The sequence below is a fragment of the Thunnus thynnus genome, chromosome 13 (genome assembly GCF_963924715.1).
Source record: "Thunnus thynnus chromosome 13, fThuThy2.1, whole genome shotgun sequence".
In the NCBI taxonomy this organism is placed as follows: Eukaryota; Metazoa; Chordata; class Actinopteri; order Scombriformes; family Scombridae; genus Thunnus; species Thunnus thynnus.
This window is the reverse complement of record NC_089529.1, coordinates 4496413-4520420: the sequence shown is the minus strand read 5'-3', so window position 1 is coordinate 4520420 and position 24008 is coordinate 4496413. Positions and strand designations below refer to the sequence as shown.

Genomic DNA, 24008 nt, shown 5'->3' with positions numbered 1-24008 from the left:
CACAACAAGAGCAAATATTTAGTTATTTCTTATGTAACAAAAACATCACAATAACTCTCTTGAGCAGAGAAATGTGACAATTTGCAAATTTAAGTAAATCGAGGAAGTGACAGAGGTCATGTCTGGGACCCTAAAGGAAGTGGAGCACTTCACATATGAGCACCCTACTCTCTTTCCATTTGCTCGCAGACCTGAGGTCCCCAGACATGAGGTCCCCAGACATGAGGCCCGCAGTTGGACTCTCTTGGGAGAAACAGAAACCTTGGAAAGAGGGGAATTTAAGACAAACCACTGAATATATCATCCATTAAAATCAGTACATTTTGTCAAAAGAAACCAAACTTTTCCAAGTCAATTGTGTCCCCTTTAAATGCAGTTTTCTAAAAGCAATGTATAGATTTATTTTCTGTCGAAGAATTTGTGCCTTTATTGATTTATTGGTTGAGGAATCATTAAACTAGAATTAATTACCTAGAAATATAAAATAAAATAAAACTTATGTGATGGTTTCCAGCTCATATCTTATCTAATAAATGCATTTTTACTGTCATGTAGCATCACGTGGGAAAACTGAAATAGACAGTTAAGACCTGAGTATTGCATGTTGTATCATCACAAATATAAATCTCACAGCATCATCATACTGAGGCTCAAATGTATCTGAGATCAGTTAACTTATCACTGCTTGTGTGTATACATAAAGAATTACCTATTAATGATGAAAATAAATACCTCCTTTGAATAGAACATTAAGATTGAAAACTCAACAAATTTAATTCACACCAGGTTAAGTCTGTGAAATAATAGAAAAAGAAATTTAAAAAAATCAATTTAATAAAAAAGCCAAGTAACAACACTAGTCAGCTGCCGATTTTTAATGTTTGAATGACTAATAATAAACCAGAGAGTCAGCTGATGGCCCTGCTTTCATGGTCAGCACGGTGATGAACCTGTCATGCTAACATCTTGCCAGCAGATGGCACTAGCTTGACATCAGTAGAGAAGCATCTCACATTGTTCTGTCCTACTTTACAGACTTTATATTAGTCTCTGTCTGTTGGGAATTTAATTTCACTGTTTCTTGAGATGGTTATTTATATCACGAGGAATCTTAAAGCAGGATATCTAATCTGTATTTAATTCAACTTCTTGATTCAATCATTCTTATTTTAGATCAACGAAACAAGAAATTATCACAAACCAAAACTATTGAAAATGTTCTTTTATGTCACATTTCTTTGAATTTTTACCTTGATGACTTGTATGTTTTATAAGTCCTTTTAAAAAGTCTAACTGATTAAAAATGTTGAATTCAATTTATACAGTGTCCATGTACATTCATATGTTCAATAATGCCACTATTGTAAATACTGTGAGAAAACAAGAACACGGTGCAATTATAGACTACATGAACTGAAAGCTCCCCCAAATAATCTCTCTGCTGCTTTTTGGAAAATATGATGTTATCCAGATGTAGCAGTTTACAGAATATAACCACACGGTCATTATTCTGTAACTGATGTATTTAGATTATCCTTGTTGACTAAGTCACCAACTATGTGACTTCACACCAGACACAGACGTGGTTCTGAGAAGTGTCCTCTCAGCACGACCCAGTTTCTACCAAAATACCAACAACTCGCTTGCTTCAATGAAACTCCAACGTTATTAGCACTTCTTCTACCACCTTTACAAATTAGTTTCAAACACTTTGATCCAGCAACATAATGAGAAGTGCTGCAGCTAACGGTTATTTTCATTATCAATTAATCTGTTCATTATTTCCTCGAAAAAATATCAATCACTGCTTCCCAAAGCCTGCGATGTCTTCAAATGTCTTGTTTTGTCCACAGCAAAGATATTCAGTTTACTGTTACAGAAGACTAAAGAAACAAGAAAACATTCACATAAGAGAAGCTGGAATCAGAGAATTTGGATTTATTTTTTTATTAATGATTCAAAACGATGAATCGATCAAAATATTTGGCGATTAATTTAATAGTTGGCAACTAATTGACTGATTGACTAATCATGGCAGCTCTAATACTGAGCTTGCTACTTAACTGAAAACAGTCATAAAAGTCACTGTAACATCATATCTGTCTGAACAGAGAGGCGACTGCTTACTGATGTACATTTGAACAGCTTGGGTTATGAATGAAAAACCTACATAGTCAGTGACTACAAATCTTTGAAGTGAGCTGATCAAAATGATTTGAAACAGCAAAGTGATTAGTAATTTCCGCACCGCACACACAGAGAAGAGCTTGGTGTTGTAGAGGGTCAGCCTCTGGTTCCTGGGCATGAGCCGAGTAGCTAATACTGGTATCAGTACCCATCTCACCTCAGTGCTTATGATCATGTGAACCATAGAAAATTGGCTGATATTTCAGAATCAAGTCTTACTTGCACTGAATGCATTTTAAAACAGATTTTCTATTCAGCCTCTGACTGTTTTTATGTTCTTGTTTAGTATCATATTTTTCCAATTACAGTGCTCTGGCAGTATTTATGCCCCCCACAAAATGTCATCTGTCACAATTATTCATAAACTACAAGTACCTCATTACTACTGCTTTCTTCATCCAGTAACAGTCCCATGATTCCCTTCTGTTGATGAAGTTATTCCAGGTTTGTCTCCTGTGGATGGACCAGGTCCTGGATCTTCTGGCTGGCACAGAGTGATGTCACACAGGATGGATTTTGTGCTCCATTTTCAATTGTTTCTCTGCAAAAATGTGAAAATCAAGTTTCAGTTTGACAGTCGTTAATGTACACAGAATTTTCTGCATCCATATACAGAGACTGTCATTGTCAGCATATTACAATATAATACAATATTACATCACCCCAGACCAAGCTGAGAACAAATAAGCTTCACCCAGTAAAGAACCAGTACCAACAATTCTTCAGTGAAACTACAAGCACACCTGTTGGTGGTAAGTTACTGGCCATGATACAAGTCCTTGCTGATTGGCTAGCTTGATAACATTACTCAATAAGTTTGCCAACAAAACACACACAGTACTGAAAAAAGCAACGAAAGTATGAAACCTTAAATTTCCTATCATAGACAGAACTAAAACTAACTAGCTCACCTGAAAAATGTGACTATCACGTTTAAAGCTGACATCATCATTTTCATCCCCCTCTCTGTCTGTGCAGTCATGCTGTCCTAACAGACACTGACACCTGCTGGACGTTTGCTGGTACTGCTGACCGAGACCAGCACTGGTAATTAACACTGTCCTCTAAATTCATTTAACGATGAATGAACACACTCTTCTCAGATTCACATTAAAAACTAATGCGAAACTCTTCACATATTAAACTTACATTTAAGACATATATCGTTTAATATTCGTCACAGAGGAAACTGATATGAAGATGTGCTTAGAGGAAATGTCCCTGGAACATTATTGATAGTCAGATGATTTGAAAAAATAATACAATTCTCTGTATATGACTCTTGTCATATTGACAGCATTTGAAACCATATGGTTTCAAATGCTGTCATATCAACGTTGTATTTTAAAATTTTCGGGAATTTCTGGTGTTTCTATTTTCTGGAGTACTCCCGTTATTTACATTCTTGGGACTGCCATCTTGTGGTGTTTGTTTTCCTTGTTGCTTGTTAACCAGCAGGTGATAATAATTTGATTTGACTGCTGCCTCTGCAAGAAATGCCTGTTTTCTCTTTCACATTTGCCTGAGAAAGATGTTACAGATTGAAATAATTATCCTATTATAATTATAATAATAATCATAACATAAATTAGGGAGTCCTATTTATCCATCTAGATATATAAGGTGTAGATGACTCCAAGTGGTGCAAACTGTTATTTAGATCTCACATGAATGCAGTAGAAAAACACTTCCATGTCTCTTTTGTTCAGCAGGAGCAGGACTGCTACATTTACGAGGTAGTACTTTGCTACTTTGGGGCCTATTGTCTCATTCCTCACATTGCACCTCTGACAGAGCAGATGGCTGCCCATCATGCTGCTGTATCAGAAAGTCCATCAAAGATAATGTTTTTTGTTGTTTTGTCAGGTGGAGCTGTGGTAGCTGGAACATGTTCTGTGGTCATCAGCAGCCTTCAGGGTTACATGCACTATATCAACCTCTCCCAATAAGAGACAACATAGAAGACTGACAAACAACATCCAGGGTTTCCTTGATGACAGAGGAGATATATTAACTCCAAATCAGATCAGGAGGATGGATGACCACAGGACAAAATAGAGAGATCAGAAGTCTCCTTGTTCAGTTGACTAAGTAATACCCTCACTAAAACCACTAAATAACAACAGTGACATTAAGTGTTGATAATCTGAAGTTAATATTACATACTATGTGTTGAGGACACTTCTTAAAACTACCTTCTTTAATGAATTATGACATATGTTGTATACCTGCAACACGACAGATTACCGGTTGTATGTATATTGTGACCAAAAAATACTCACTACAGTGCTTGTTTTGGATTTCATTGGGCGGGCCTCCTCTTGTCTCTTTGGGGCACCTGAGAGTGGGCGTCAGCCACCTGATCATCTCAGGAAGCTGCAGCACCACAACAAACCACTGAGCACACTGAACCAGTCTCAGCACCGTATACTTGCTTCCCAACCTCAAACACCATGTGCAGAGCCGGTGAGTACAGAGAACTACAGTAGCAGAGGAACTTACCAGTGCATAGTGAGCTGTCACCCTCTGCTTCTTCTCAGCTGGTGGGTTTGGGAAGCTCCTCACACTCACAGGAAGCTCATCATCTGCTCACTATTCTGCAACTTGACTGATTTGGTGTAGAATTCGATAAAAAAAAAAAAATCAGGCATTAAAAATGAAAGTGTGCTCTGTGAGATCTTTTTCCCTCAGTGCTGTTGGGTTAATGAAAAGCTTCTGAAATATTGACATATTAGCAGGTGTTATAATGTATATAATAATTCTAGTAGATAAAGTGCTTCCAAAACAACTACATATAGTATGTCACTGTGTTTCAACAAGCAGGTACACTAAGTTATCTGGATAACTTTGTAAAACCTAGAACAGTACTTTTTACATTAGTAAACATATGTGACAGTTCAGAGGAACCAGCAAAGGTCAAGGATAAAGATGAACAAACTACATTTTTCTTTCAACAGAGATCTACTGTATGTCAAAATACATCAGGGGTAATAGTTTTAGAAATCAAATTTCTGTGGTGCCAAAGCACCGCTGGTGTTGTGTTGAGGTAAAGTTTCAGGGTGGTGAGAGCTGTCAGGAGGTGGCACTGTGACACAGTAGAGCAAACAGAGGCAAGGGTGATTGCAGCATTGTGTATTATCAGAATATTATTATATCACACATCAGACATCATATTTATGTATTATTAAGTAGTTGATAAGGATTAGTTTATACTACTCTATGGATCAGAGATGTGGAGGACAACCAAGACCACAATGATGTAAGTACAAACGTTCATCAACAGCTGCCTGAGGTGGATCTTGAACATCCTCTGGCCAGATACCAGGCCAACAACCTGTGGAAGAGGAGATCAAGAGAAGAAGATGGGGATGGATCGGCCACACACCAGTGCCACCAGGCAGGCCCTTAGATGGAAGACAAGGACAAGAGGCCAGCCTAAGAACACCTGGCGCAGGGACCTCGAAATGGACATCAAGCAGAGTAGGCTGACATGGAAACAGCCTATGCTCCATGAAAAAGGAGCAGTAGGTGTAAATAAGTAAGTAAGTACATCCATCTTTAGTTAGAGGAACTAGGGATGCACAATATTGTCGGCATGTCATCGGTATCGGCCGATGAAAGCTCTAAAATGAAATATCGGCATCAGCAAATTCTGGCAAATTCTGCCGATTATGAGAGGCCAATATGTCGCCATCTCCTCTGCCGCCTGACTGTGCTTCCCTTGATGGACTGTGTCACCCTGACGGTCCCGGTGCTTCCTCCGCAGGCTCCACTGCGTTCTTCCCACTTTAACCCGAATAACAAACCGGGGCTCGGTGCTCCACATAGAGAGCCAGGGCTAACGTTAGCTGGGAGGCTAGCGAAGGCTAGCTGACTGTGCTTCCCTCAGGTCATGCTACGGCTAACGCTCCGCTAGCCTCCCAGCTAACGTTAGCCCCGGCTCTCCATGTGTATCCAGCTGGACCACCGAGCCCCGATTTGGGTTAAAGTGGGAAGAAGCAGCGGGTCTGACGGGCAGCTGAGTGAAGTGGAGCCTGCGGAGGACGAACCGGGACCATCAAGGCGATACAGTCCATCGAGGTGCTGCGGTGTTCGGCTGCACAGATAAGAAATTCTTCGGCTGACAGGATGTACCACTCTGTTTGAAAAATAAAAAAAAACTTCACCTTCTTCTTTTTGGTTCATAACAGCGGTTGGCATCCAGCGTGTTAGGTGCAATACCGCCACCTTCTACTCCGGAGTGTGGATACGAGATTAAATCCTACACATTAATCCTGTCTGTCTAATAAACTCAAAGAAAACTCTACTGCTCCACCCACTTGGCAGGTTCATTAAAGTTTTAATGCTGAGCTCCTGAATCTAGTCTTCCTAAATTCTTCCTTCATATATTGTCTTTCTTGATCATACTTAGTACAATCTATGCTTGTATGCATAATAGTCTCCTCAGCCAGCTGGAGAAAAATATGTGCATATATCGGTATCGGCATCAGCAATCGGCCACAGTGAGTTGGAAACATCGGCATATTGGATATCAGCAAAAAATCCAATATCGTGCATCCCTAAGAGAAACATCATAAAAGATGGAAATTCTGTGGTGAGAATTTCACTGGTTCATTATAATCCTTAAAAGGTCAGTCCTGGTTCATTCGATAACACCTGTTATCACCAGCAAATATGTTTTTATAAAGCTCTCAGTTTCTTTTGATATGAAGTGTGTATCGAGCACTGGGGGTAGAAAACACACCTTGAGCAGCTACTGTCAGCAACAGAAGAAAAAAAGCACAGACTCAACAGCAAGCAGAGCTGTCTAGTATTTGTGTCTGCTCCTTTCTACTGCACCCAGTTCAGAAAAACATACATGCACAGAAGCATACACACAAGAATACTGTTCAGCTGCCACAACATCTTTTGTGAGAGCTGCTGGCTTCTATACCTCCAAGTAAATGACATGACATATAGGACAAGGGCAAAGAAAAATATGGGGGGAAAAAGAATATTTTGCTCAATCCGGAATAGCTTGGTGTTGTTGTTTTTACCTTAGACTCTCGTTTTCCAAAAAGTGGACTTCCTGGATGTCAAACTGCATATGTTCTCACTGTGTTAGTAAGATAATGAATTTGTGAAAAATGTTTTTCACATGAAAATTTCATCTGAACTTTCATTTTTTTACTTCACTGGATCTATATCCTAATGAAACAGCAACTTTAAAAAAATAAATAAAAATGGAGTGTTAGTGTGCAGCCAGGCAGCCAAGATATTTACAACTCACAGTTAAACATACAATGGAAACATGGCAACACCTTCCTTGTTTTGATCGGGTCGGTACAAAGCAGGTGGTTCTTACTTTTTATCACAGCCGCTTACCGTCAAATGACAATTAGTTGTATACTTCCGTCTGAGTTTCCCTAGAGCTGATCAACAACATCCTATGAATCATGTTTTTACTAAAGATTAACTTGATTTATGTTTTACAGAAGCCAAAACAAATGTGTCACAAAGATAAAAAAAGATAAAGTGCAATAAAATAATAGACATAATGAATAACAAACAATAAAAAACATCAATAAACAAAAGTGCTGGTGAAGCTTTTAAAGGGTGTCCAGTGTCTGCAAATTTTACGTTCAAAGTAAATAAATTCCAAAGTTTTGAAGCCACAACCTCACACACCTTCGGCTGGTCAGTACAACCAAAAACCTATGATTAATGATCTAGTGGTGACGAAGGGATGCTGAAAATGGAAGAATGATCACAGAGTGCTCTAAAAGTTATCTACAGGGCTTAGTTCAGAATGTGATTTAGTGGACTGGTCACAAGCCAGCAAGTAGCTTCCATTCAAGTTTAAACCAGATTGAGGAAATAGAGTTTGGGAAAAACATGCAGGGTCAATAAAGATACTACGGACCTACCAGCAACCTCATTAACTTTTAATTACATATTGGACATTGATCAGACACTCGTGCATGCTTCACTGTTTATTGTGGCACAGTAACCTACCAACCGATACTGTTGTAGTAAAGTACAATTCAAAGTACTGATAATTATCTAGACAAAAACAGCGGCGTAATCACGATGTAAACATGACACACGAGGATCGGCTTTAACTATGTTAAAAGACAGATGAAGACAGAGCAGTATCAACTGAAACTAACTGAACACACAATATTACAAAGTAAACCTAAGCTGTGGCTGAAGCATGTTCATTAATTTTGGAGGAAAAAAGCTGAGACAGTTTGGTCTAATGTGAATGAATTTTTACAGCTAAAGATTCAACTAAATAACAGTTTAACAAGCTGTGCTCTTATTATTGGGGTATTTTGTGAGGAAAGTAAACAACTGTCTCATTTTATTTTGTAGTCTCTTTTTGTTTTTCCTTCAAAAAACTTGACTCAGCGTTAAGAAGGAGATGATAACAGTACATCAACCACTTCCTTTGTCATCTCCCTGTTTTCTTCCGAGATAAAAGTCAATGTCAGACACTGGACTGGACTAAACCACTTTTAACACAATTAAAGGGGTGATGTGATAAAGATTATACTTTTAGTTTGTAATGTTTGTGAAGTTTTCTCCATGGTCAAACACAATAAAAGGCAAATGTCTACTGTGACAACTTCTACACGACATCATCTCAAACCGCAAAATATCAAACCGAAGACTCAGATTCTAGTGCAAAAACAATTTTATTTTATTTCAACAAATAAATAGAAAACATTTGTTCAAATACAAACATTCAATGTGTACTGATAACAAGCATATAAAAATAATGAAATGATACATTTGGTTTTATTTGTAAAATCTGTGATTGTTTTTTTGGAAAATCTTTCCGATTAATAAGTTCCCTTATTCAACTTCCGAGAGCAAAGCGTGTGATGGGGAACACTGATTAATGGAAGAGGTTTGTCTTCATTTTCACTGACACCTCCGTCACTCATTCTGTCGACATAAAAAAACATAATAATTAGATGTCTGCTGTGAGGACACGACTGTCTTCTTATGAACCTGCCAACTGGAATTCTTAAGTTAGACTTGAAACCACTAAACCTGCTCAGCCATCACTCCCATTAAACAGTTCTCTGTTGTCATGTTTTATGTGCAGGTGTCTAGCACATTCATTCTACCAAGCTTGTAGCTCCAAGCAATATTTTTATATTTACATGGGATCAAATGATTCCATGTAATATGAAAAGGTTGCTTGTACAACTGATCCAACTGAGAATCAGTGCTCCAGTCTGCAACTCCATGAAATTCACCTTTAGTGGATCAAACCGGAGATAAAATATAAGAAAATACTGGATTTGAATTCAACAGGTAGCGAGCAGGAGGACTCCTGTGTCATACTGCATGCCCTCATTTGGTTGTTTGCAAACATAATCCACATAAAACTTGATAAATAAATCAATATTTTAGTTATTTATACATTATCAGCCAAAATTCATGCAGATTTAATTTTGAGTCGTTAAAAAAAAAGACCTACCTTGAAAAAAATAACTATCATATGACCATAAAATCATTCTTCAAGGCTCGGTATTTATCAATGAAATCCGTCTCTGTTGTATTAACATACCTTCATTTGCTCATGTATCCAGTCAGTAAAGTAGATTACATTGCCGTAGACTCCTGGCTTATTCCTCCAAGCACATCCAATCCCCCAGCTAGTGTCCCCTGCCAGCCACCACACGTTTCCCTCCTTGAACACCAGGGGCCCCCCACTGTCACCCTGCAGCATACGAGAATAATAAATATCTCAGGTCACTGTGTGTGTGTGTGTGTGTGTGTGTGTGTGTAAGTTATACTAACTTGACATGAGTCTACTCCTCCCTGCAGTTTGCCAGCACAGATCATGGTCTCAGTGATTGCCCCATTTAAGATCTCACGTCTGTTGCATGTCTCCCTGCTGTAAACGGTCACCTCAGCCTGATTTAGTATGTAGGGGGTCGGTCCTGAGGAAAATTAATGATTGTCGACTCACAGTTAGCACAGTCAAGGATTAAGATGTACTTTTACCTTACTTCTATTTTAAGTCCTAAAAAGCAGATGACAGGAAACATTTGAACAAATAATTTACAGTATGTGTTCAGTTTCGTTTGCAGTTGATACAGTATATATTCTTTTCTTAATGCACATGGAGAGTGAATCAGGTGGGCATATACACCAAGTGTTTGGCTCACCAGATGACCGCAAGGCTCCCCATCCTGTAATCCAGGCTTGATGTCCTGCAGACAGGTCCACGCCAAAGTTGGGGAGACACACTGGCCTCACTGTTCCTGAGGCAATAACAATTATGAGCTCCAAGTGTTGCCATTACCAATATAGATAAATATATATATGAATAGATATAAATCATAATTCAATCAATGAAACATGAACTGGCGAGTACTTACTTGTAAATCTCAGAGGTGTATAGAGCTTTAGAAGAGCAATGTCATTGTCATGTGTGTTTTTGTCATATTTTTCATGACTGATGATTTTTTGAACTCTTTTGCCATTTCCTGAGCTCATTTGAATCAAGCTCACACCCCCAAAGCGTACTCTCCACATTCCAGGATCGGGGTAACTGCCATGAAGAACAGAGGCAAATATAACGAGGCAATATAGTCAATCATATGGTAAACAAATCTCTGATTCTTTTCCTGAAAATCTAGCAAAAGATAGTAAAAATCAAATATCAATAAACAAGGGAAATGTCCCTTAATGGTGTCAAGAGTGGAAGGTCAGGTAGAGGAAGCTGAGATAACTCTTTGATAATACAGACTCATGCATGCTTGACTGTTTGTTACTGATCTAGTTAGTAATCAACCTGCAAAGATATGATTTATTGTTGTAGTTAAATTCGATATCAGAGAACTGATAACTGACTAGAAAGGCTGTCTGTCTTATACCAGTGGCAGTAAAGTGTAATGACACACACGAGCACTGTATTAAATTGGGTCATAACTATGTTAAGATATTTTTTTATTCAACTGTGAACTGACAGCACAGAAAACAGAGCCGTATCAACTGAGACAAACTGAACTTTACAGTGTTCCTATAGAATTATTCAGGTAAAGGAAAGTGGAAAGTAGAAGCTCACTCTTGGAAGCAGTGTGCAGCAGATACGATCCAGTTACTGCTGATAATGGAGCCTCCGCACAAGTGATGATCATTAATCTGGAGACTGACCTGCCACGGCCAGGCCCCGTTTACCGCCTCTGTACCGCCTACGATACGAGTACTGGGGGCTGCTGAACTCTGTCCACAGTCTGAGGAAGGAAGAAAAGACTTTATCATGACATTCTTTTAAAAGTCAACAAAATACACGCTTATCTCTTATGTGTGTTTCTCTTAAAACAGGTCCCACTTGAAGGTTTTTTTTTCTAGCCACACTAGCAGTCCACAGCCATGGTTGAGAATGAAATATCTCAACAACGCTGAGTGGATTGGCATAAAATTGTACTAATTTGTGATATGAAATTCATGATTCCCAGACAATGTATCCTAATGACTTTTCCTGACTTTTCCTCTAATGCCACCATAAGGTTGATATTTGTAGTTCAGAGTGAAATAACTATTATATCATTCTGCACAGTGAAGCTCAAACATCGAACCGAAGGAATAATAAGCAAAACACATTTTTGACTGGAGGGCGACTTTAAGTTGTTTTAGATAGATAGTTAGACCACTTCTTGGTTGGCTAAATCTAGCTGTCACAACAGTTTTGCACATACAGTATCACATTATTTCATAAGTATTTCAATGTAGCAGTTATGTCCCAGTTAAAGTTGTAGCTTACCAGTACAACGAAGAGCAACAGCTGCTGAGCAGCTTTGGCTGCAAAGGAAGGGGAGACAAAAATCTACATTTAAGACATGACACATCAAAAACAAAATATTCACTCATTATTTTGCGACTTCTAAATTAAACAGTGAAATGAAATTGTTTCGGCTCGCAGTGGGAATTTATTTCATCACTGTAGTGTTGTGCTTAAAACTATTATCTAGTGATAGTAGGGTTTGTTTACCTGTGAATTAGCTGGGACTGTATAACTGATCCATGGTAATATCCAGGCTTCATCTTCATGTATCCCCTTGCGGCCAAAGAACCTGCATTGGCTCGAGAGAAGGACACATAATCCTGCCTGTGAGACAGACACAAGGACAAAAATGGCATCAGTGAGGTGAGACTAACATACTGTACTCAGATGGAATTGTCCCTTTAAAGGTGCAATATACAACATCCAGCCCCACTATAGCCCCAGCAGCTCAGACCAAAACAAATATGCACATCATTTACTCAATAAAGTTGAAAGAAAAAAAGAAAGTGGCCCCTAAACCAACAGCTCACGAAAGTCAGATCAAACTGTCAAACTAGGCAATCAAATATGGATCAAGATTCTGTTACTACATTGCCTATTTCTCACCTCAAATGTTTTCAGATTTTAGTGTACTGTTTAGCTGTAATATGAGAAACTTTGTGACCTGGTTGCCATGTTGAAAATGGACACGGGAGGACTCACATGCACTAACATGTAGCGCAGCTGGACCGGCTATCAAAAATTCAAAACTACAACACACACAGAGGGAGTGTGACTTCATTCTCTGCTCAGGTCACCATTACTTCTCTATATTTTTACATAGCAAGTAGTTGTTTGCTGACATCTAGTGGGGCTGAATATCGTATATTGCACCTTTAAAAAAGATTTGAATATCAGCCATGTTAATATAATGAAGGTTCCTCACTGACTTCAGTCATTTGCTTGTTTTTTAATGAGTCAATTCTAAATTTTAATCTATTAATCTACTCAGTCTCCTTTAACTCTAAATATGTGTTGTGGGTGCTTTAAGATGCTGTTAATGTTTTTGGTTTTTAATGGTGAGTTTTAGTGTCATATGACAGTCTAAATATTGTTTCAATGGATTTTTCTAACAGACAACAACACATTATGGGGGAAACACTGAATAATTCTAAGGTACCAGCAGCAGTGCCAGATGCAGTCTGTATGTTGACTTTTATGCAGTAGTTGTACAAGACTCTGCAGAAGGGGGACAACATGAACAGCAGTGAAAAAGATAATCAGCACCTATTGTAGCCCATCTGCTCACACACAGCAATCCCATAGCTGTTGTCCCAGTTCTCGGCACACACGGGCATCCACGACTGGCTGTCTGATGAGTAACTCTCTAGCACGAAGTTGGTCCCGTGGAGGCGAACTGTAAAGCAGAGAGGATAATACTACTCACCTAACAAAAAGACAGACATGTGTGAAAGACTGAGGTGTTGACTTTAATGTCTTACAGCACTGAGCTTCATCCTCTCCATGTGAACAGTCCTGGACTCCATCACACCACTGAGAGGCGCTCAGACACGCTCCACCACTTCTGCACGACTTCCCCAGTAAACACTGGTAGTACACTGCAAACACACACACATATACAGTATACTGTACACATACAAGAGCACACACGGATGATGTGCATCACACTGAATGCCAGTGGTGACAAAAATAATTTCAAGAAACTGCAAAGATCTTCAAACGAACTTACAGAAGTACCAGAGCAAGAGGCCGACCACTGCCAGGACAAGAACGGCACACAGAGATACACACAGTATATATTTCCACTGGCATCTCTTTACTCCTGCAAGGCAAGACAAAAATAAAGTAAATTTTTTTTTTTTCACTTTTACACACCAGTTACTTTGAAATTGGCTACAGTATATAAAAAATGCAAATTGCACAAGCTTCAAGATTTGCATAGTAGCACACATGCAAAAACAAGATTAAGCAGGTACTACGCTGCAGATATGTCAAAAATAAAACATACAGTAGAGGAAAAGCTATTAAATTTAAGTAAAGTTAAATCTTATTAGAGAGTTATCAACACACATAACTAATAGAGTAAAACAAACTTTTATTCTAATCTTTTGACTACAACTTGGAAGAGGTTCGGACACAAGTTTATAACCTGTAACACAGCGACATGCTCCACTGACATGACCTCAAAAAATGCTGATTTTTTTTAAATTACTGCTGCATTTTCCCTTCCTGTAGCACTGGTAACATCCACAATTTCCATCTACTTCCTTCAAAACAACCTGTCATAAACGGTGAGGGTAGTGACGCAGAGGTTTCTGTGGTAGTGATCATAGCAGCCTCATAATGTATTAGTCATAGATTATAAAGCGCTATGCATTGGGTCGTAGAACAAATGAGCCAAATGTAAAGTTAAAATCAAAACAAGTTAATGATTCTGTGAAATTACAATCGCTCACTTGAACAGATGTTTTCCTTATGGCTAACTGGAAGTCATTGTTTACCCACCTTTTTATTCCAGATGGTATCACCTAAAAAAAAACTTGTGACACAAACTAAATCAAATATTACTGTACCTGTCTTTTGTCCTATCTTATGTGGTATTCCAGGTGTCACAGTGTGGTGGGTGTTGATGGTTCGGGGGGTAAAGGCAACATAGACGGGGGTATTTTGTGGGAGAGAAGGGTATACCCCCTGTTGCGTGGTATATGCAGGGGGTCCTTCCTCACGCTGAAACCCTATGTTGTCATAAGTAGGACCATGTGCCTGCAGGAAAAGAGAAGCACAATGATTATTTGCTGTTGCTAACACTGAAAGTGACTGAGGTCAATGTGTGATCTGGAATGTCATCAGGTGGCTGTTTTCAAAAGAATCATCATAAATTTCACGTGAACAGGTGGAAAAATATGTGGGGATCAGATCAAGGGTAAACTGTTCAAAAAGAGAAAAATATTGGAGATATTTAAAAATGATGCTTTTATAGTGTGAAGCTGAACTTACCTTATTATTAGTCATGTTGGTTACACAGCTTAGAGAGTAGGAATCTGTGGAAAAGGTTATACATTTTTATAAATGAAAACTGAATGAAGCAGTAATCATAAGAAAAGTACAATTTGTTCATAGAACATAACTTTTGTTTGAGGAATATTGGTCATTAAAATGTTAAGGAACAAGAAACACATATATTACCAAAATATATGAATACACATCTAAAATACACTGAGAATTTGCTTTTTTTTTCAAGCTACAAGCCGATTTGAGAACTGTTTCTTTTCAAAAGACAATACAACAACACTTGTTACCTTCGCAGGCTGACTCACTTTAAGTTTTCAGCTAGATTTCCCACAAATTCCTTCAGCGCTCTGATTCCGTCTGTCCCTCCACTCCCTGTTTCCCTCTCTGTCTCATGTTCAGTCCATTCTTCCATATAATCAACAGCCATGACCACACCTTTTCCACTGTGTGCGCACGCCAGCCTGTTGTGTGGCGCTTGATTTATACAGCACTTCAAATGACATGAGCAAACAGCAGGTATTGATGCAAGCCAGCAGCGATACACATTATCTTCTGTCAACAGCCAGGCTATGAGATAAGGTGCATGAACTGAAAACAATGAGCAGAGGACCGTGTTCATCCAGCGGTGACTCTCCACTCATTTGTATCTTAATCAAGCATAAATCTCAGCAATGTGATACAAAGGCATCATGGTCCTGTGCATCTTATTGTATGGGTTTACAGTATAACTTTAAACACTAATGACATTTCCCAGGCAAGCATATATATCCAGCTCCACTCTCACAACAATTTTACAAAACAGATATAAAAATATTTGTTGGTCATATGGTTGAGCAGCAAACATCTGATCATATCAGCATTTTAACTTCCTCTTCAAATTGCAGACAATGTGATTGCTATCATAAAATCTGCTAAATTTGGAAGTTACACATGCACACCTAAAAATATGCACAAATAAAATTTAATCAGCTGACAAGTTCTTAAAAAGTGGATAAACGGGTTAATAACGTGAGTCATGCTTTCCAGTAACCAAAACTGCCACTCCTATCACGTCCACAGCGTGACTGAGAGGAGAAGAGGTGAACAGGTGACAAGTGTTCACTGTTTGTTTGACATACCAAGAGCTGGGTTAAGTAGTATAACATAGATCTAAAGCTGAGGAAAAAAGGTATAATAGACTTTGCTTTTACATTACACATTTGCTTTTGTCCATCCTCCTAAAGAGAAGCGTATGCTGTGTTTAATCAGTAACGTCTAAACAAATGGACAAGTAAAAAAACTGATGGCCTAAGGACTTTCAGACCCTGTTAATTTTTAACTAAATGTTTGACAATGCTAACTGGCAGGAAAAGGAAGGAATGAAAGAGTCATCCAGTAAGAGAAGTCCAGTAGTGAAGAGCGTGATGTCCTGCTGGGTGACATCAGCTCAATCTTTGCATATTTTTTTAACATACTGAATGTAAAGTACATAAGAGGGATGGATCATCCTGGATTGTAGAAAAAAACATTTGCACATAAGAGGAATCAGACTCAGCAGGTATGGTAGTGTGTGGAAGTCCAATTTACCAAAAACATGAAAATGAAAAATTCTCAAGGTCAAATATAGATAATCTGTCCTGAATGAAATTTTCATATAAAGAAGCCATGCAAGAAGTACAAAAAGTAAAAGTATACACTAAGGATCTAACAAGTCTCTCATCACTTCAGTGTGCATATTGTTTTACTTCCAAGTGGATACACTGAAACTATGGGGGTAATTTGTTTAAAGGGAAATTTAATCAACAGAAGTAGAGAAAGTTGTTGGTATGTATCCTCATCACAGTGATATACAGTCACCTCTGAAACGGCAGTCTTTCTGGTGAGGCATGTTGCTCTTGTGTTTTACAAACTGGTGCCACAGATGAAATTCAATTCACCTCCTTTGTACTGAGGTGACAGCAGAAAGTTCAAGATGGTATCTCAAACCCTCAAAGGTAAAACCTGAGCTACAGTGAATCAGCACAGCTAGATGCCAACAAGGATAAGTGGAAAATAACAACAAATTTGCATAAAACTCAAATTTGCTTTGCAAAGGCAGTACGAGCACCATAAACTTCAGCTCTTACAACTCAACTGCAGCACTATCACATAAATAAGGAAACAGCAGCATCTAGTGGCTAACTTGACAACTGAAGTGCCAACTGTAGATTTCTGTGATTACATTTTTTTAATTTAGCATAAAAATCAAAGCAATGTACCTGTTGTGAAACTTGAATTTGGAACTTGTAGGTCAAACCTTTATTAACCATCAACCCCATTGTTAGTCACAAAAGACCAATAACACAATACTGGTTTCATAAAAACTATTTATTTAACCATTTCAATTCAGAGTTAAATATTAATGCTTTTTTTTTGCACTAGACATTTGTTCAAACAAAGGAGTGTTTTAAACACTGGAGTCATGATGTCATGTGAGTTGAGTCCTAGTTTGCAGTTTGAATAAGGCCACCGGCATTGAAGTTGTAACAGATGCATTCTTCACAGTAAAAAGGGAGTTTATGGTCTTTGCCATTTGGAACCAACAGATAGTCACTACATAAGTTTCCTACAGTTTCTGGATGAGAATAGATGAAGCTCCTCCGCCTCCGTTGCAAATACCTGCCAGACCGTACTGGCCTGACTTCAGGTTGTGCACCATGTGACCCACAATTCTTGCCCCAGACATCCTGACAGGAGAAATAAATAAAATGTAAGTAATGATGCAGATTGTTTGCACATAAATTGCTATTTACAGACAGACATGTTGTAACCTGTAAACAAACACTCATTTAGTTATGTTTTGAAAAAACAAGAAACTAAAAAGTTGTAATGGTTAAAACAAGTGATACTTAACGGCTTAACTGCCAACAATGTCAGTTACTGGTTTCCATGATGTTAAGGAATAGGTTTGAATATGGGCTTAAAATTAAAATATACTTCCTGGAAAGGGATATTTTTGTGGATCATTTGTCAAACTGCTTTGTTAGTTTAAGCAGAATCTTTTGTCTCCCGCTCTACTGGATCAGATTCAAAAATGGCAAAACAAAAGTCATCACAGAGGAAAGGAAGAGGTAGAGGATAAAAGGAGGAGATAACAGGACACATCCCGGTCATCATCTCAACTGCAAACATCTTCTGGTAAAAGCTCATTATTATTATTTTGTCTCTTCTCTTTATAAATGAGCTGCTTTGCATCACTCTCTCTCTCAGCTGCTTACCCAATGGGGTGTCCCAGTGACACAGCTCCCCCGTTGACATTCACTTTTGCAGGGTCAATGTCCAACATCTTGATGTTGGCCAGGACAACCACACTGAAAGCCTCGTTGATCTCCCACATGGCGATGTCATCCTTCTTCAGCCCTGCTGCATCCAGGACCTAACAGACACAGGAAGTGTTAGGATGTTCTAACACACTTGCATGAGTGCAGGGGAGTGTAGAGTACATCTTATGATTTTGGTAAAATAATTCTTTGGACTTAATAATTTAAAAAAAACATATGTGTCACTGTTTTAAACCAGATTTACATGTGTGTTCAGTTTATCACAATGTCCCAAAACTTTTTGGAAACATACACACTCATAATGATACACTTTGGAATAGAAAAAAAAATACAAGTGAAAATGCACAAGCAATATACATCACTTCCAAGTTCACTGCACTGCCATCTGTTCCACATTTCCTGGGATGACCAAAGCCCTTCATAACATCCTCATACTCACCTTTGGTACAGCGTATGCAGGAGCAATGGGGAAATCAATGGGTGCGACCGCAGCATCTGCAAAAGCTGCAAAAAAACCCAAACAAAACATATCAATCCTGTGATTTACAGCTTGATGGATGATCTTTGAGGAAGACTGTTGTGTGTGTTTTAAAAATTTTTTTTTCCAATTATATCCTGTTGATGGCACCTGTTCATCAATACTTTAGAGTTAGCTCCCTAAACATGCTCAAATATCCAGCATAGATAAAAAAAACTTTGATTATTGTTTTCAACTAGCACATAGAGCTCTCTGACTACTATCGACTCCGAAGTAGAACAAATGCAAACCAACAGTCTTTTGTTTCATCTGTAGGCCTGCCATGAGTTAAAACCTCAACTTCAGTCAAGCTCTGCAAGTGCAGGTTAGTGTGTTTGTGTGTGTGTGTGTGTAGGGGACCAGTATTTGTATCTGTATTGGTTCAAGCAGCAAAATTATTTGTATTTGAATTTAAGTGGAATTAGACGTGAAAATCCTGTTTTTTTTTTTATTACCTTTGTAATTTTAGGATATTAAAGTGTTAAAATAAGTGTTCATCAATAAACTAATTTGCGATGGAGATCCCCACACCAGGTCTCGCAGGCTATGGACAACTGCGCTGACTACTAAGCTAAAGCTGAGCTCTGCTACACACACACACACACATACACACACACAGACCTGCAGCTATTTATACATGACACACAGACAGCTGAGGAGAGAGATGGGAGACAGTAATGTAACAGACCTGTGCGCTATTATTTGACATGCTTTTTTTTCCCCTTTCCAAAAACAAATAATTTCTAAAATATTTGTACAAAAAAAAAAAAAAAATCGTAAAAAAAACAACACTATTTGTACTTTTCCAAATACCATATTCGGCTCCACCCCTAGTGTGTGTGTGTGTGTGTGTGTGTGTGTGTGTGTGTGTGTGTGTGTGTGTGACTTACAGACAACCCTGGCCAGTGGAGTGACGTTGAGTCTTTTTGCAGCATCTGCTGTCATTAGAACGAGAGCAGCAGCCCCGTCGTTCAGTGTGCTGGCATTGGCTGCAGTCACTGTGCCTAAAAAGCAAGTGACCAATCAGAACAAAATGTACATTCAAATATGAAGGTGGAAGGAAGGAAAGAAAGAAATATTATTGGATGATTACCATTCTCTCTCTGGAACACTGCCTTCAGTTTGGGGACTTTGCTGAAGTCAACCCGTCTCCACTCCTCGTCCTCGGACACAACCACATCAGGTTTGCCTAAAAAACCATGTCATCATCAGATTTTTGTGTCATGTAAATAACAAAGGTCTCTTGGTGAGGAAAGATTTAGTTTTGCCATCTTCCTGTACCTTTCTTGGGAATGCTAACTGGTACAATCTCCTTGGCCAACACGCCAGACTCAAATGCTGCTTTGCTGCGGCTGTATGAGCCGATGGCGTAGGCGTCCTGCTCCTCCCTGGTGATGCTGCAGTTCTTGGCGGTGTTCTCTGCACAGTTGCCCTGTTTAAGACAGTACGGTAAACAAATCAAATATGAAACTGATGAAATTACAAATTCAACATATGTCATTAGAGTTGTGTGAGACGATAGTAGGAAAATTCCCATGTCATGATATAGAAAAGGTAAATCCCATTATTTTTTACTTTCTGGATAATCTTCAGTCCCTGCTGTAAGTGTTACCCCACACCCCCAGAAATACAGTATATCCAATCATTTCATTAAAAAAAACTGTAATTGTGTCATATTATGATGCTGTAAAACAATATACAACAAGGTCATATTGAACAGGAGGTTGACAGTTACCATGTGGAATTTGTTGTAGACATCAGTGAGTCCATCCTTGACGATGAGGTCTTCCATCTTCACTCCTCCGTAGGCTGGGGTCTCTCTGGACATCACGTAAGGTACGTTGGACATACTTTCCATGCCTCCTGCCACCATCACATCCTAAAATCACATACACAGCCTCAGTTTTAGCTGTAGTAACAGCTAGCCTCCTGTATATAGTTGTCTTACAATGCCACACTTAGTAATTGCAGCCATAGAGAGACAAAGTCTGTGTGACCTATCATACTGCAACAGCTCGCAAGATATCAGGCATCTTATGGTAAACAAAGCTTGTTTTGAGTCAAATAAAGTTATCTTATCTTATCTGAGGTCACATTTGTGCTTCAATACACATTATCATCAGCCAATTTCATGGCAGGAGAGGCAATATGTGAGAAGAATCTAATATCTTAATTTTATTATTGTAAGAAAGACCCAACAATCGGCACGACTACATGCTATATGCATTGTCACTGTACCTGAAAGCAGCCTCTAGCATGCAGAGCAACTACAATGCATTTAATCTTCATGCTACCTGGTGTCCACACATTAGACTCTGGGCTGCCATCATGATGGACTTCATCCCAGAGGCACACACTTTGTTGATGGTTGTTGCTGGAGTGCCGAGGGTCAAGCCTGGAGATACAATCAGAGACATGTTTGCATTTACAAAAAATAAATAAATGGATGAAAATTGAAAAATATTTTAACAAACCTTCAATCATGCTTGTGTGTGTGTGTGTGTGTGGTTGTATGTGTCAGTCTGGCACAGGATGAATGCATAATTGTATATTTGAAAATGGTGCTACTGTGTATTATTTCACATTGATCTGTTATGCATGATTAAACAATCATAGTAATCATGTTTTGCATATTTTCACACTAGTTTCCAACCTCCCTCTTATTTTTGATATCAATAATGCTATAATATGCCTCTCTAAGCCGCTGCAGATACACCGTGCTTGTGTTAAGCTGCAGTAAAACTTTTGTTTTTCCTATTTTCTAGCCTCGGTCAGGCATGTATAGCATGATGTGTGGCTTTTGGATTATGAATGTAGTCAGTTTTATAGAGGAAGAAATGGCAATCCATGTTTTGCATTCACTTTTGTCATTTGTCAAGACAGCAAATGTAGCTAGTTTCTCAACATCAATATTGAGGTCTAACGCCCACATTTAGAATGTAGGTAAAATAAAACAGCGCGACCATACCTGCTCCAAGCAAAGCTTGTCTTGTGGGGGCCTGTCCTTCTCCTGCCTGAAGCACGTTGCCCATGTAGACCTCCTTCACCTCTTCAGGAGTGATTCCTAAAGACAAGAAACATTCAAGAAAGTCAAATCGCATACACAGGTAGTTAATACTCTGTGGCGCAGCACTGCATACAAGTATAAATATGAGAATGAGAAAACTTAGGTAATTTGTTGCATTCGGTGTATTATATTAGCCATGCTTGCACACATCAGCAGCTGGTCTACTGATGTTACACTTAACCCCAATAAACATTATCATCATGTCTGATTAAATGTATGAAACCACTAATGACTTAAAAGACATCAGATCTGAATTTTACTGTACAAATGAATAAGAAATACTTGACTCTCTCTATGCAAAGTAAACTGCCTGAACATACCTGCTTTGTCTATGGCTCCCTTGATGGCAATGGAGCCCAGTTTGGTAGCTGGTACTGCTGACAGGCTGCCTTTGAAGGAGCCCATTGGAGTGCGTACTGCGCTGACGATGACGACTTCCTGAAACCATCCATTTAAAGACTGTATTACAGTCTGCAGTCCAAACAGTTCATTATGATGAGACTTTCAAATTACAGTCAGTGTACTTACATTGAGTGAAGGGCGAGATGTGTAGGTTCTTGAGAGGTACTTGTGAGCCTAAAATGACAGGATAATGATATGGCTAATACACCTTTCACAGATGAGAGAGTTTATTTCTACTCTATACTTTCAAATGAATCAAGTTTCGAAGCTAACAGGTATGAAACACGTTAGCTATGCTAAAACTAAGGGCAGACACAGGCAGGGAACATTAGCCAGCTACCTGATGATGTTATGATGGCTAAAACTGACAACACTGAAGTTAGCTTGCGAGTTGCAGCCTCTGATTCAAGGTTATGGGAAAAGTTAAGGGAAACAAATAATGATATTTAGCTGCTGATTCTCCGTTTTTCACCACTTACACTTGTGAAAAACACATCATAGCAAAAGCCTTAATGCTATTTAAACCCACTTTCAGATTTGTGAAACCTTTATTTTACTTGTGAAAACAAAAAAAGGGGCAATTTCACTGCTTTTCCCCCCCCCATCCAGATCAAAACCCACTATACTTAGACTTATCAAATCTGGACTAGATTAACAAGGAGACTCCAGAGACTCATTAAAACAGTTTCAGATTTGTGAAACATTTATTCTATTTGTAAAACTGAAAAAAATCAGGCCTAATGTGGTCTGGATGGAGAAATATCAGAGAAATTGCCCTGTTTTCACAAATAGAGTCTCTGGAGTCTCGTTGTTAATCTAGTCCAGATTTGACGAGTCTAAGTATAGTAGTTTTTGATCTGGATGGGGGGAAAAAAACTGAGAAATCGCCCTTTTTTTAGTTCTCATAAGCAAAATAAAGGTTTCACAAATCTGAAAGTGGGTTTAAACAGCGTTAAGCGTTGTCTAACACTTTCTAACACTCACAAGTGTACGTGGTGAAAAAACAGAGACTCAGCCGCTAAATATCACTACTTATGTTTCCCTTAACTTTTCCTTTAACTCCGAATCAGAAGCTAACTTCAGCGTCGTTAAACTTCGCTAGTTTAGCTTGGCTCTTGTCAGTTAAACGCTTAATGTTACCGGGCACCAGTTAACAAGACTCCTTTTATTGTCTTTTTTCGTTTAGCTGTTACTGTTGTTGCTCTCTTTGTTAGCTTAATTCGTACATTGTTGAAGGGCAGACATTGCTGGGTCAGTAAAGTTACAAGGATATGAGATAACGTCACCCTGAGTCACCTGAAGCAGTTATCAGGTGTTTTCAGGCTGTTGGTCACGGACAGTGTTAGCTGAGCTACTAGAAGTTAACGCAGGCCTTGCTGTGTTTAGCAGGACTGTGGCTACAACTAGCATTAATATGCAATGCAAGAATATAACAGACAAAACCAAATAGCTTATTTTACACACCCTCACTTACCAGGCGTTTACACATTTGAGCACGCATGGTTAAAAGTCCACTGGATGACATGTTGGACTAGTAGACAGGACTGACTCACACACTGAGACCTGCTTCACCTTCAGCCATGCAGCGGAGGAAGAAATATATCAGCCAATCACAGTGAGAGGTGTTCCCCTGACGTCACGCTCAGCTAGGCATCATGGTTGTTGTAGTTTTTACCCCAGGTACAATGTGATATAATCGATTACATGAACTACGCCAGTCATTTATCTTCAAAATAT

The 24008-nt window shown here is 38.8% G+C and overlaps 2 protein-coding genes and 1 long non-coding RNA gene across 5 annotated transcripts; all 3 read right to left on the bottom strand.

Moving 5' to 3' along the window:
• Positions 1-1335: 1335 nt before the first annotated feature.
• On the bottom strand, positions 1336-6431 carry LOC137195205 (uncharacterized). Of its 2 annotated transcripts, XR_010931092.1 has the most exons (4): positions 5459-6431; positions 4690-4795; positions 4470-4563; positions 1336-2728 (listed from the first exon to the last, which is right to left on the bottom strand). It is a non-coding gene; the product is annotated as an uncharacterized lncRNA (long non-coding RNA). The 2 variants fall into 2 exon arrangements; XR_010931091.1 differs by having other exon boundaries at positions 4690-6429.
• Positions 6432-8845: 2414 nt separating this feature from the next.
• Positions 8846-15446, bottom strand: tmprss2 (transmembrane serine protease 2). Of its 2 annotated transcripts, none has more exons than XM_067607373.1 (14): positions 15292-15446; positions 14972-15015; positions 14548-14737; positions 13704-13796; positions 13456-13572; positions 13241-13370; positions 12182-12298; positions 11954-11991; positions 11255-11423; positions 10566-10738; positions 10353-10448; positions 9982-10124; positions 9749-9901; positions 8846-9117 (listed from the first exon to the last, which is right to left on the bottom strand). In XM_067607373.1, exons 2-14 carry the CDS (start codon positions 14984-14986, stop codon positions 9109-9111), a joined length of 1443 nt encoding a protein of 480 aa, XP_067463474.1. In that variant the 5' UTR covers positions 14987-15015; positions 15292-15446; the 3' UTR covers positions 8846-9108. The 2 variants fall into 2 exon arrangements, with proteins under 2 accessions (XP_067463474.1, XP_067463475.1); XM_067607374.1 differs by having other exon boundaries at positions 15274-15428.
• A 1868-nt stretch (positions 15447-17314) lies between these two features.
• acat1 (acetyl-CoA acetyltransferase 1) lies at positions 17315-23898 on the bottom strand. Its single transcript, XM_067607375.1, has 12 exons — positions 23746-23898; positions 22398-22445; positions 22190-22307; positions 21771-21866; positions 21097-21197; positions 20538-20681; positions 20084-20234; positions 19896-19991; positions 19693-19806; positions 18725-18789; positions 18223-18380; positions 17315-17691 (listed from the first exon to the last, which is right to left on the bottom strand). Exons 1-12 carry the CDS (start codon positions 23794-23796, stop codon positions 17571-17573), a joined length of 1263 nt encoding a protein of 420 aa, XP_067463476.1. The 5' UTR covers positions 23797-23898; the 3' UTR covers positions 17315-17570.
• Between the last annotated feature and the right edge of the window lie 110 nt (positions 23899-24008).

What these genes read in the sequence shown, in the direction of transcription:
- tmprss2 (XM_067607373.1), bottom strand. An exon ending in GAGCAGATGGGCTACAATAG is followed by an intron (nt 12,299 to 13,240) that starts GTGCTGATTATC and finishes TCTGTCTCACAG; the next exon opens with GCAGGATTATGTGTCCTTCT. An exon ending in TGTTGCTCTTCGTTGTACTG is followed by an intron (nt 11,424 to 11,953) that starts GTAAGCTACAAC and finishes TTCCTTCCTCAG; the next exon opens with ACTGTGGACAGAGTTCAGCA.
- acat1 (XM_067607375.1), bottom strand. Translation starts at nt 23,796, where the DNA reads ATGTCATCCAGTGGACTTTTAACCATGCGTGCTCAAATGTGTAAACGC. An exon ending in ACAAGCTTTGCTTGGAGCAG is followed by an intron (nt 21,198 to 21,770) that starts GTATGGTCGCGC and finishes TTGTATCTCCAG; the next exon opens with GCTTGACCCTCGGCACTCCA. An exon ending in TCACTGGGACACCCCATTGG is followed by an intron (nt 17,692 to 18,222) that starts GTAAGCAGCTGA and finishes TTCTCCTGTCAG; the next exon opens with GATGTCTGGGGCAAGAATTG.